This window comes from Mastacembelus armatus, chromosome 12 (genome assembly GCF_900324485.2).
Source record: "Mastacembelus armatus chromosome 12, fMasArm1.2, whole genome shotgun sequence".
NCBI classification, from domain to species: Eukaryota; Metazoa; Chordata; class Actinopteri; order Synbranchiformes; family Mastacembelidae; genus Mastacembelus; species Mastacembelus armatus.
The window spans coordinates 14,227,326-14,240,535 of record NC_046644.1 but is presented as its reverse complement, the minus strand read 5'-3'; the positions used below and the strand labels follow the sequence as shown (position 1 = coordinate 14,240,535).

At 41.9% G+C, this 13,210-nt stretch overlaps 1 protein-coding gene across 3 annotated transcripts in view; it reads left to right on the top strand.

The window, feature by feature from the left end:
• Positions 1 to 13,210, top strand: part of prag1 (PEAK1 related, kinase-activating pseudokinase 1) — a 54,782-nt gene that overhangs the window by 35,870 nt on the left and 5,702 nt on the right. Inside the window, exons 1-4 of one of the 3 annotated variants that reach the window (XM_026297793.1) lie at positions 1,178 to 1,425; positions 4,756 to 5,091; positions 5,196 to 6,955; positions 12,422 to 12,567. In XM_026297793.1, the coding sequence (XP_026153578.1) occupies positions 4,831 to 5,091; positions 5,196 to 6,955; positions 12,422 to 12,567 (2,167 nt within the window). In that variant the 5' untranslated portion in view covers positions 1,178 to 1,425; positions 4,756 to 4,830. Of the gene's footprint in view, positions 1 to 1,177; positions 1,426 to 4,755; positions 5,092 to 5,195; positions 6,956 to 12,421; positions 12,568 to 13,210 lie in introns of those variants that run through there. The other 2 variants (XM_026297794.2, XM_026297795.1) reach the window with 2 other exon arrangements.

Sequence of the window (13,210 nt, the reverse complement as noted above, 5' to 3'; positions counted from 1 at the left end):
ATTTCTCACACTGTGTAATTTCTACTAAAGAAATTATGTGGGAAAGTCTTCCATGTGGCAGTTTTCATAAACAATTCCACACCCTCTGCCAATCTTGTGATTGAAGATTTATTGTGTTGGATAACGGGTTTTATGACAGCCCCTCCTGTGAGTTTCAAGACTCATACCACACAGTTAACAAAAAAAATGAGAAATAGAACATGTTAGGCCACTTCCTGCAAGAATTTCTTATAGAAGTTTCCCTGAGCAAACAGAATGTGTGTTTCCCCAACATTCTTCCACATTTTCATGCAAAACACAAGCTTCTTGGATTAGCACACTTGCAGAATTATTGCCCTGTTCTGCCAAAAATAGATGCAATGCAACAAACTCTTAATCCTCTTGAGAGGAGTGTGACGCTCTCCAGATTCAACAGGTGGTGTTGTAAAAGATATCACTTCTCCTGGATCCGGTCTGTGCTGTGCCACTTATGCTGATTATCTCAGCTCTGCTATAAATCCTTGTATGAGGCTCAGGAAACTGGCAGGTTCTTCTTTTCAGGGAATCAGCCATTTCTTCACAACATGTCTATTTGGCCTCCTCATAACACAAAAAAAGACCAAGAGGAAATGTGTGAACTTTATTTCCAAGTTATTTCTGTAAGACATGAGAGGACATGCAGTTTAAAGGGTAATCCCTGTGGATGACTGCCTTCACCCTTTGCCTCTCCTTTTGCTGCTTGTAATGGAAACCAGCAGGGGTCCAGTCTGGCTCAGAAGCAGCAGCAATGTTTTGTTTTTTTAATCATTCAGTCACCCTAGCCATAGTGACCCGGAGCAGGAGCAGTCCAGGGTGTGGCAGGAGGGAAGGGGCAGCAAAAACCCAATCAAACACACAAAAGTTGACTTTTCTGTCCTACTTTCCTTTTGTTAGATGTTTCGTCCATTGTAGACATTAAACTGCAACTTCAAAACGCTGGGGATTTACAGTACTCCCCCAATTAGCCATGTGTAGTTCTCTGCAAATCACCTGACATATTGAAAGACAGACACTAGAACAAAAGCTTTAATAAAAATGTGTGACCGTGGCCAGTGGCCAGGCTGCTTGGTTGGCGAGGAGCTCCTCCCACCTCCTTGTGCCGCTGCAGCAGAGGAGTCCTGCTCCGGACCAGCTCCACCTCTGCACAGTGCAACAACAGCAGCAGCAGCAGCGGCGGCGGCGGCAGCAGCAGCAACGTGCCCGGCTGGAGCCTGAAGCAGCAGCCTGCTGCAACATACACTCCCCCGGCTCGCTAACCTGTCGCATGTGGGATAAGTGAAGACACGGATATTGCTGTCTGTGGGAACCAGGAGCAGTTACAACACACCTGTGTTGTTTATTTTTGTGCCTGTTTTTTTTTTTTTTTGGAGACTTCTGTGTTGCCAGGGAAGATAAAAGTCCGAGCAGGTAAGCAGGCAGCGGGTAACCTTGGCTACTTTAGCATGGATACACTGTAGCTGCCGCTTTGTTTTGCCTGTTTCCTCCTCATTTATTGCTCATGGGTTAAAGTGGAGACAGGTCGTTACTGTTCCATTTCCTTCTGTTTGTGTTGTATCAGTGCAGGTAAATTACAAATGTTGTTCTCCGCTGTAGTGACCACATTTGGCAGCACGCACAAGTGTGTGTTTAGCCAAATTGTCAAATGTTAAATAAAAAAACAAAGCAAAAAAAAAACACCAGACTTAAACCCGAAACACGTGGGTGGTTGTCTTATTTCAGTGGAAGCAGGTGCAGGTTAAAGCCACAAATTAATGGTAGTTTTGGGGGAATTTGTCGGAAAGTTCACAAGTTTTTGGCGGAAATCCTTTGCGGACTGTCGAAAAGAAAAAAAAAAAAAAAACAGGTTGCGCCCCCTGAATGAATGGGCTGTGTGAGGGAAGCATGCGTGACAAATGCTGGTACTAAAAGGATTTGTATTGCCAGTGGAAGCAGTAGTACACACTGATGTGACCTGCTTGTCAGAAGGTAACATGGACTATAGGTTGTCTAATTCTTTTCATTACTGATGATTTTCTCTGGGTTTCCATTACAGTAAGTGGGTTTTTCTGGCACAGTGAGACAGCAGGCTAATGCAGTGAATTATGTTACAGAAACCCACAGAATAATCAGATGACCTGTACTTCATTAATGGCTGTGCACTAGTCTTCACATGTGTCTGCTGTTTGCTGCTGCAGGACAAAGTGTTGTTTTACCAGCTGTTGAGTGTTGATAAGCCCTCTAACCTTCACCTTAATAACTCCTCTGGGTCACACAATTTGTGGGCTGTTCACATTGTTGCCATCCAGTCACAACATTTCAACCTGTTTGCATTCTTCAGTGCATTGCAGCGTGTTAGCTCAAAGCAAGTGCTTAGTGTTTCTTTCCTCTCAAGGTAAGCAACCCTACAATTTCAGCTCCCAGACAAAGGATTGCCTTGGTGTGCAGAGTTCCTCAGATTAGGATACTGGATTTAAATATCTCAGCAAAATCCGTTGTGTTTTTTGAGACATCTAGTGGCCAGACAGCTGCGTGTGAAGGAGCTCATAGGGACGTGAGGTTTGTGACTTAAAGGCTCGTAATTCCTTGTGGCCTAAAACCCTAAATTCCACATTAGACTAGCATCCACCCTCAGTTCACGTTCCTTGCATTCGTCTTGTTTTTGTAACACTCTGACATTTAACATGCTCATGAAATATTTTTAGTTTTGTTTTGAAAGCAGGGCTTGAATTTGTCATATGGCTGAACTTCTGGTAGTTCTGCTTTGTGTTTGTGTATATGTGTTTTTACAAGAGGAAGTGAGAAATATTGAACCTTGAGCTTGAGAAGGTGTGGGGAATGTGGACCGCGGGGTCTATCTTTGTTCAAACAGGCAGGGCTGAACATGTCAACAAGAGCCAAAATGACCTTAAACTGTGGGGCAGTTTGAGTTATGTTTGTTTTCTCTGGAAAAAAAAAAAAAAAACACAGACAGAGCTCAGAAAATGTTGGACATTTCAAATGAATCTCCATCATGTCATCTGCTGTGGTTGTCAGTGATTCCCTGCTGGGAAAGTGGAACAACAGACCACTTGTCCTTGTCAGCTCAGTAACCAGACCATAGCAGTGCTGTCTGTATGTGCTTTGTTTTAGCCCCATCATTCCATAAAACCCTCAATAAATGCTCTTGACAGCCAATCTGCACTCTTAGCAGTAGACCTATTAACCTAATAATCTGTGTGCCTCGGATCAGTCAGCGCTTCATATGACTCATGCACAAAGCTATAAGATGTTAGGAAATGCTCAGTTTCCTCTGTTGTTGCAGGAACATTTAAACAAACAGTTAACTAGTGGCTGCTTTCCTGTCCAAACTGAGTCAGGCCATACCAAGAAAAACGTAAACATATATTATCTTTACCAACAGGAAAACTCTTCATTCCTATAGGATTAGTAGATGGCAAGGTTGGTCCATACTGGAACCATTTATTATCAGGAGTCTTAACACAAGTATCAATCATTCCAGACCTTTTACTCTGGCATTTTTTAGTCAATAAGCAAATTCGGAGCCAAGTCAAGAATCGCTGGGCCTAAATGAACATAAAAGGAATATTACAGATACCTGAGTGCCTGACATTACTACAAATTTTCATCCTACTCCTCGCTCAGTTTTTTTTCTGGATAATGAGTCCACGTGATAGGTTAATGTTGATGTGTGTGATTACAGCAACTTGTTGAGAGACAAGTAAAGCTGTGTAAAGAACATAAAGGGAGACACCCCAATGTAAGAACACAAATAACCTCCCTGAAATGCTGTTGATCTTGTCACTGTCATTACGTGTAAACAGGGCACACAGAGAGGGTGAAGTTGTTACTGTGTGTGGATCAGTTTGTTTGTCAGAGTAGCAGGACACACGTGGAGTGGGAGGTTTGTGTGTGGAAGGGGGAAGGGAGTTTTTGAGATTCACCCTGGTGAGACTTGCGCCTTTAGACATTCCTGACATTCCGACCTCTGGGATGCTTGAGGCTCCACCGTCTTCTTCTAGAGTGTCGGGGGCTGCAGAGGACTGTGGAGGGCTTTTATGTCACTAGGCTCACACCGGCAGGCCCTTTGGTTGAACAGAAACTACATACCCTCTAATTTAGGAGGCCATGGGAACAAGTAGCTCAGTACACACTGGGTCTTCTTAAGTTGCATCTGTGAATGACACTTAAGTCCTAATAGAGGTCTTTCACAGAACTTCGAGACACTTGTCAGCCTAGACTCCCTCATCTCCACTGACTTTACAATTTCAGTTAGACATTTGAACATGTTCTCACATATTTCTTCATTTTGATCCAGAAATCATACAGCTCAGGTTAAAAAATCCAGATAAAAAAATTGGAATGTATCAATCCAACTTTTTCTTTTCAGATATGGTTTCCACTGCCTTAACTCAAGTACAGATCCAATATCCATGCTCTTTTCCCCCCAAATTAAAACTCTGTATACCTTTGCACAGAGCTTATATTTTAAATATTTTTTATGAATTAATAGCAAAACAGAATTTTATGTGTCACTGGTCAAAAAAGAGTCTATAATTAATCATGTTAGTTGTAAAATGTGCGAAATGAAATGATAGATAGATGGACATGTAGGATTATAATTCAACCTTTGGGCAAAACTTGATTCTGTAGGCATTTTGACTTTATTCTTCTAATAATGTTTCTTGTTCTTCTTTGTCTCTTCTCTACATATTGCCTTGTGATCGACATATTGTGGTGCTGTAACCTTCTGTGGGTCAGCCATGAGAGTTTATCCTGTGTCTTCAAGAGCCCTCCACAGCCACTTCTGACCAAATCTACTTTCACAAACCAAAGATGTCAGCGTGCAGCGATTTTGCAGAACACGTGTGGAAACCCGGCTCTTGTAAGAACTGCTTCAACCCGCTTAGTGCACACAAGACTGTCAGCGGCCTGGATGGCCATGTACCAGCCTCTTCTCTGAAGAACAGCCTTGGAGGTGATGAAGAAGCTGGAATAACGGCGCTTTCATCTTACAGCAAGCCAACCATCGCTGTCAAACCCACTATGATGAGCCTTGATACTGAGTCGACAGATGTTAACATGAATGTAGAGCAGGTGAATTTCTGTAATTTCTGTCTCATGTATCAAACCTCAGTTTAACTCTTTCTAGCTTGATATCTGTATCTGTTTTAATGTGCGCTCATGTTTATGTGTAACAGGAGAAACCTAAAAGCCCACTTCAACGTTTGGGCCTGAAGAAGCTCTTGGACCTATCATCTCTTTATATTGATAGTAATGGCTGCAACAAAGCCCATAGAGAGGCGATTCTTCAGAGTCCTGAAAGCAAGATGGACTACAACAACTGCTTCTCTTTGCCTCCCTTGTCCCCCAGTATTCTGCCTAAAGACTCCATGATCATCAGCAATATTTTTGTCACCCAGGAGGAGGGAAGGAGTTCTCAGAATTTAAAGAAGAATGCAAATGGAGAGGTCTGTAGGCAGCAGAGTAGTACAAATGCTAATAAAACCAAGAGCACTTATAATGCAAGTGGTGTGACTACTACGGCAAATTATCAGGAGTCCCATCAGGCATCTGTGGAGATGCCTTTGTCAGTGGATGTTATTCCTTCAAGTCCTGCCAAAACTGATAGCAATGGTATTAGCAGTGTAAGTACTGCTACTGGTACCACTAAAACCTCCAGCACTTCTGTCACTTCCCCCAGCACAGCCTTTAGTGTGGACATCACTAGTCAGAGTCCCCCACGATCCCTCCACTCCATTCCCATCCTGTCTAAGCAAACCAGCCTAACAGACTCCTCTTGTTCTTATCGTAGTAGTACAGAGTCTCTTCCTGGGGCAGAGGTATTGGCAGGAAGACAAGTCAGGTCAGGGAGCACCCACAGTCCACCAGCCATGGGTAGCCCACAGTCATCACCTAACTCTCCAAATGAACAACCAGACTCAGAACCCATTTATGCAGAGAGCACCAAGAAAAAGCGCAGAGGGCAAGAAAATGAAGTGCAACCCCATCCTGAGTTGTCAAACCAGAGTAAGAACTCATCCTGCTCTGAACCTGAACTTTCAGGAGAGGGTCAGCGGGCCACTATTACTGTAATGGCTGCTCACACAGAGGAGAACAACCGGACTTTCTACCTGAGCAGCCCAGATTCAGCTGTCAGTACCCAGTGCCACTTCAGCCCCACAGCACGTAAAGACCCCAGCAGCCCAGCTTTCCGCTGGCCAAGCCCCAGCCACAACTCACCCTCTCTGGCTGCAGAATCTTGCCTCACCCCTAGTCTTCACTCCAAGCCTCAGTCTAGTCCACCCATTCCTCCAAAAAGGAACAACCGATCCCCTAAACTGGGCACATCTAGCCTCTCACCATCCATGTCTTCTCCAGTCCCTCTTCCTGAACTTCCCAAAATGGGCACCTCCAGCCTCTCACCGTCTATGTCATCTCCTGTTCCTCTCCCTGAACTTCCTATGCTCTTCCTCGTGTCTGCTAAAGAGGGCCACTTTAAAGTCCATACAGAGAACCACAGCACAGCATCTGAACGCTGGCACAAATCCCATCACCATAGTTCTGGCTGGAACTGCCGTATTGAGGAAGAAGAGGAAGAGGAGGAGAAAGAGCGGAAAGAGGGGGAGAGAAGGAAGCCGGCCACAAACCCGGGGGCAACCTCTCGGGTGACAGACCTGGTCAGTGGTGCCGCTGTTTGGACAGAAGCCAAGGACTGGAAGGCCCACAGCAGCCCCGCTCTAATGACAGGGCCAGGCACGGCCCCCCCGTCTTCCTCCAACAATGGTGCCTGTCAGGGGGACCCAGTGGGCACCAGTGCAGAGGAGGAGGGCAAGCATAACGGGAGCATGCCGTCCAAGCAACCGTTGCATGGTGGCTCATCTGAGCTGCTGGCAGCAGGGAAGGGAGCTGCCAACAATGAGGCCAATCCTCCACCTCCCCCACCAAAGAAACTGCACAGGTAAGAAAAACAAAGAACTTTGTGTTTGGTATTTATACAATGGATTATTAACCCTCCAATAGGATAGAGCAATAGTACTATTTAGGACTATATTTGATAAAAAATATGTTTATTTATATTTTCTTTTTTTAACTTAATCATGTTGTTATCAAAATGTCAGAAGTAATGAAAAATTAGAAATGAATAGAGCCCCAGGTGTTTGGGAAGGTGTTGGAAAGCTGAGCAATAAATGACAAGAATTTGTCTACGTGACGGACTTGCACAGTTAAATGTCAACTTATATCTCTCTCTAATTATCCACTTTCCTCAAGTATATATATCTCAACTTAATTTCTTATAACTTTCTCATAATACTGTTTTGCTCAATAAGGGCAAAACACAACAAATACACCAGTGATTTTGAGGAATGGCTGCTCTTAAATATTGCTTATGATAAGGCTGCTATATAACAGAAAACATCTAAAAGTGGTTTAATTACACACTAGCATACTAGACACCTGCTGTGAGATGAATGCAATGCACTGAATTGGTCATTATAACAGATATTTATGTGTCAATTACGAGATTCCTACCTGTAACTTACATTAGAGTTAATGGGACTATAATTCAGCCATGACACTGTTGTTTCATTATACTACTTAATTTAGCACAGAGTCCGAAAGCATTTAGTCTCTGATGGGACCGTATATATAATGTAGGTGCTGCTTATGGAATACAAACTGTAGTGTGTTGTCAACAAATTAACACATACTTGAGTTTTAGTGTAGTCATTTCTGTGATACTTGCTGTGCCTTCTCCTTTCATAGCATCATTGTTCAGTCTTGAATCAGTCTCCATTCTAGCGCCTTGTGATAATTCAGACTGTTCTGGCATATTCCTCAATGCACGCCTTGTTCTATTCATACCAGAAATGTGACTTTTCAGTTCTAATTGGGACTGTTAAATGGTCCCCTGCTGTGTCACACTGCTGTAAATTTGTTTTGGCTGCAGCACAATACACAGAGTAGACACAAAAGAAAAAAAAAATCAGGCCTTGTTCTCTTGATATTGTCAGACAGAGACAGGAGCATTTAGATGCATGTTTGAGCAAATAGAAAAAAAATGTATAGTAAAATATTTATTATTTATCATAGCTGTGCTTAAATTCTTAATTTTCACACACTGTAGCTGTAAAGCAGTTATTTCTAAGGTGAGCTAACAAATATCATCACAGGAAATGCACAATAATACATTTTTAGCTAAATTCAAGATTTTTGAGTAACATTGTGAGCGGCTCTACCCAGAGCTCCTTGCCTTCATAGCCATTTAATAGCAGGACCATTTGGACCCATGCTTTAACCTGAGTCTCCATGAGGCTAAGAATACACTTTGCTGTCTGAGTCAGCTACCCAAACCAGAAACAGAAAGAAGCCTTGTGTTGCAGTTATTAGAGCATCAAATGATTTTCTCAAAATAAACTTTGCTTTGTCTGAGCATGAAAAAGTGTAACACACGATTGTGACTTCCTCAAGACAAACCATCTTAAATCTGCTAGTCAGCAAAAGCCGAGGGAGTGTTTAACTGTCAGAAACACAGATTGCTGATTGCATTTCAAGGGCTTTTATGTTTGTGGTAATTCAAGTAAGGACCTATCTATCCTGTTATGACATTGCCGACATTCTGCACTGATAAAAATACACCTTGTTGAGACATGTGGGAACACGCCTCAAGCCAGCGACAGTTGTTGCTTTCTGGTGTTCCAAGTTTATAAGTGGGTTTAGTATGTTTAATCAACAAGTGTCCTTGGACACCAGGCATGTACTGGAAATTCAGTGGCAAAATGCTACAGGAAAACAGAATCCCAGTGTTGTCTGCAAAGCAATCAGAAGTCAAGTGAAGAATTTTTGTTTACAGAAAAAGGAATTTAGTGTGCCCTGTGAAGCAACATTTTCAAGTGCTGAATCATTTAAAAGCCACAGATGGTTTGAAAAGTTGGCCTGCCAGAGCCTTAGATTACTATGGAAACAATAGTTCCCTCTTTTGGCCTTTGTAACAGGTCAAACGTCTTATCATGTGCTGGATCAGCCTGAGACACATGTTTGTGCATCCGCCTATTGGATGCATGAGTTGATGTGACTAAGTCCTGTTTAAGGGGGTGTGTCAACTGGTCAGTGAATGTTGCCAAAGGGAGGGGCTTTAATGAACAGATTGTTGCCCCTGGCAACTCCCAAACTGTCCCGGTCTGGCAGTCAGTTGCCACCAATAGAAGTAAAATGTATAGATCCGCTATGCGGATTCCCCTTCACTGAGTTTGACATGGATTTGAATAGTTTTTTTGCTGTCTAAACTGTTGTTCTGAGATGTACTGCCCCCTCCCTCGCAGAGCAACTCTGACCCCCTGTCTCCAGCACAAGATAGCATCTTGTTGCCATCTGACAGACCTAAAACAGCTCTAAAGTGAACTACTGAGCTATAAATGAGATATGTGTGCTTTAATTTTGCGCATCTAATGGGTGCTGTTGCTGCTTCTGTTGAGACAGACTTTAAATACACATGACTTGTGTGGACCCAGGGTTGTGTTACTACCTATGGCAGGACTATAGAGAGCCATTGGTCTGATGTGGGGGCATTTTGTACCCACCAGCCTGACAAGGACCTCTGCTTCTCCAGCATGAAGTAGGCAACTGATGGCAACTTCTTTTCGTATGTGTGAAACAACATTAGACTTGCGAAGAGAAATGGTGATGTACTTGTTACAAACCACAGTGGCTGCGGAGGTAAGCAAGGACCTTGGCTTATTTTCATACCTCCACCAGTCAAAATTCAGCAGTGTCTTTGAACAGTGCAGTTACATGTGGTGAACTTTTTGCTCATTCTCTATTTCCTGTGTCTGACACCGTGCCTTTTGCTCGTTTCTTTTTATCACTTCTACCTAGCTGATCTTATTCTTTCATTTAAGCCTATCCTGTTGATAAGATTAATAACATTAAGGTGATTAAGATGAGGGAAAGTGAGAGGGAGAAGGACGGGGACAAAGTGTTTTAAAAAAGAGGTGCAACAAATTTACATTTGGAGAATGCAATGTGTTGTAGATAAATGAAAGTGGGTTGCAATAACTAGGGGAAAGAGAATACTGAGAGGACAAGGCTAGACTGGAGCAGTTTGTGAAAGATAAAGAGGAATGGTGTCAAACATTAATGGATCTTTGGATTTATATGACTATATAGCCCTGGTAACTATCTTATAATGATGGGAAAGAAAGGGTGTCTTTGTTCACAGCATTATATTGTAAGATACAGAGGTCGCACATATAAAATGGTCACCTAGTATATATATATTTGTTAAATAAAACATCACCACAAATAGAGTTCTATTAATTGCTCTCTGACACCATCTTATCAAAAACCAAACACTAAAAGCTTCTTAACAATAAAGCTTGTTGGCTGGTTGTCGGAGGAAATTGCTCTACATTGATACCACCTCCATTTCATTTCTTACACTATATTACAGACGTAAGAGTAAAATATGAGCCTGGCTGTCTTTCTACCTAGCTCTTTTTGTATCATCATGTAATGAATCACTCATAATGCTGTGAACCTTGGTCTTGACAGAAAATATCCTCAGACAGCAAATGTGTTTACATGTGTGTGTCTGTATAGTTGAGCGTTAGTGCATCCAAAATATGTCTCAAATGGACAAAGTGTACTTTGTGTCTCTGTCATCATTTTTAGATTTACCTCAGAAAAGCTCCTAAAATAAGATCCAGGATGTGAAACTACTGCAGCGTAGCTTGACTCTTACTTTAGTCTTCCTGTTATCTTAGTTTGTTTGCTATAAACCCGATCTGGTCTTTTTAACACTCATTCCTCCATGTCCTCTCACACAGCTGTATTAATACCATACAGACACACTGGGGTAGTCTGTGTGTCCACGGTCTATTTACTGTAGCATGATTGTTTACAATCTAAATCTGGGATACTGTTGTTGCCAGACTGATTACAGAATCCAAACCTCACCTGACAGTTTTGCTGTGATCATGATGTCTCACGCAGACTTTGTTTTAGCAAAGAAAATGACTCTGCTCTGAGGAAACAGGCAATCACAGTGTTTATTAATAGATGTTTAGACTAGCACTGGGCATTGCAAGGACAGTGAATTCTTGATCAATGCACGCCTGCTGAACAATGCAGTTTTGTTTCATGATAGCACACATTTTATAAGATACTGTATGAAGCCAAATCATTTATTTGAATACTGACTGTCGTCAGTAACAAAAATAATCAGTCAATTATCTGTCAACAATGTATTGCAAAGGGTTAGGATTCAGAAAAGAACTCATTCTGAAACGTCACCTTGGGCTGAAACTTTTCATTATGTTCTGACATTTTAAAGACCAAACATTTAATTGTTTCATTAAAAAAAAAAAAATCCTATTAAATGTTGTTAATTGGTTTTTGGCTTGTTTGGCAGACGAAACAATACTTGATGTCAGTAAAAAGTACATCATGGCCAGACAAATGTGTCATGTTGGTTAGAAAATACATCATGTCATGTTGCTAAGGAAAACATCATGATCAGAATACATCACGATGCTAAAAATTTGTCATGTCACTAGAAAATATGATATGTCAAAAAAAAAAAAAAAAGTCAGGGCCAATCAATATATGATGTCGTGAAAAAATACATATTGAGAGATGAGAGGCACACAGACTCATAATCCCTGCATCCATTATTTCTCGTCTGCCTCAGCGTTTCCACTGCTTTTCATCAGGGTCTTTTGTCTGTAAAATGATACCAGGTCCTTTGGCTAACTGCCCTGAGAGGATACCTAACCTTTTGTTTCCCTCTGTCCTCTTCTCCTTTTCTCCTCCTCATCTGTTTGTTCTGCTGATTTATGATGGAATTGAAAGTGGGGGCTTGCAGGGAAGATGGATAGATGAGTCGCTTTGTGATGGTAGAGGGAGATGATGGGATGGGACTCTGCTTCCCTGAGCCATTAGTGGATATAATGAGACAAGTGAATGGCTGTCACTCAGGCTAATTGGTCACCTTGATCAGATACTCTACTCTTGAACGGTTCTCACTGGTGTTTTTAGTGGCCATCGTGGTAGACACAGGACACACAGGCAAAGTGAAAACAAATGGATAGAAAGATATATATATATATTTATATATATATATCTATATAGATATATATATAAAAGAAATAACTTAATTCCATACATTTTTGTCAGTATGGTGTCTAAATTATTCAAAATGCAAATTGGACATTTTTATAAATAGATGTCCAAAAAATATTCTATCACTGCAACAAACTACCTGAGACACTGCACTTAGCTAGGCTGTTTTGGAAAGGTGGAAACATGCATTTTGAGAGAGCAATGTAGACTGAAAATACACACAAAATGTGGCTTGAGTGAATGTTTATGTCTGTCTGGTTTGTCCTGTCTTGTTCACTTAACACATCTGTTTTTTTTTTTATTATAGAGTGTGCAGTAAGATGAGTGGCAGCAACATGGAGCTGGACCGCTGCAGCCAACAAGGATCAGTAGAGAGCCCTGCTTCATCTCTGTGGGGCCTGGGCAGTGCCAGCCTCCCCACCGCCTCCACTGACACCCTGACTGCAGACACTGGTAAGTGCTATGCACAGTCAAAATGACAGTAATGAGTCAGTGGTGAGTGGCATGAGTCCATTTAAGAAACATGTATAGGGAGTCTGAGGTTTTAACTCAAATGTGTATAAACTGGAATGACAGGGCCTTACCTCATATCAACAGACAAATTTATGAGTCACCTGGGATTCCATGCAAGTTCAAATGTTTTATGTTTATCTATAAAGGTGCACTTTGTCCAGATTAAAACTGAGCAACAACACTTAGAGGAAGGGAGCACTGCATGGTTTTATGGCAGCAGTGTGCCAACTTATCTCTTCTATTTTGTCAAGTGCATGTCGTTCTTTTTCGCTGGGTGTTCATTTTTGTGACTGAGCTCAAGGTTTTAAAAATCATCAGACCTGAGATATGGTTCAGATAGAGTAGCATCCTTTACATATCAGCTTTAAACCTCTGTGACATGCAGACGCTTGTAATTGCTGTAACTTCCTGGGCAATGTTGAGATAATTATGGAGTCTGATAACGAGGGAAAAGGGCTTGGCTACAGCCTACAGTCGTTTTTTTTCTCTTATTGTCTCCCCCCGAGAACAGTTATTGAAGACTGCGCCACACAATTATCAGTATTGGGCTCTCTTAGTGGAAAGTTCTAACTTTTAGTCGTTA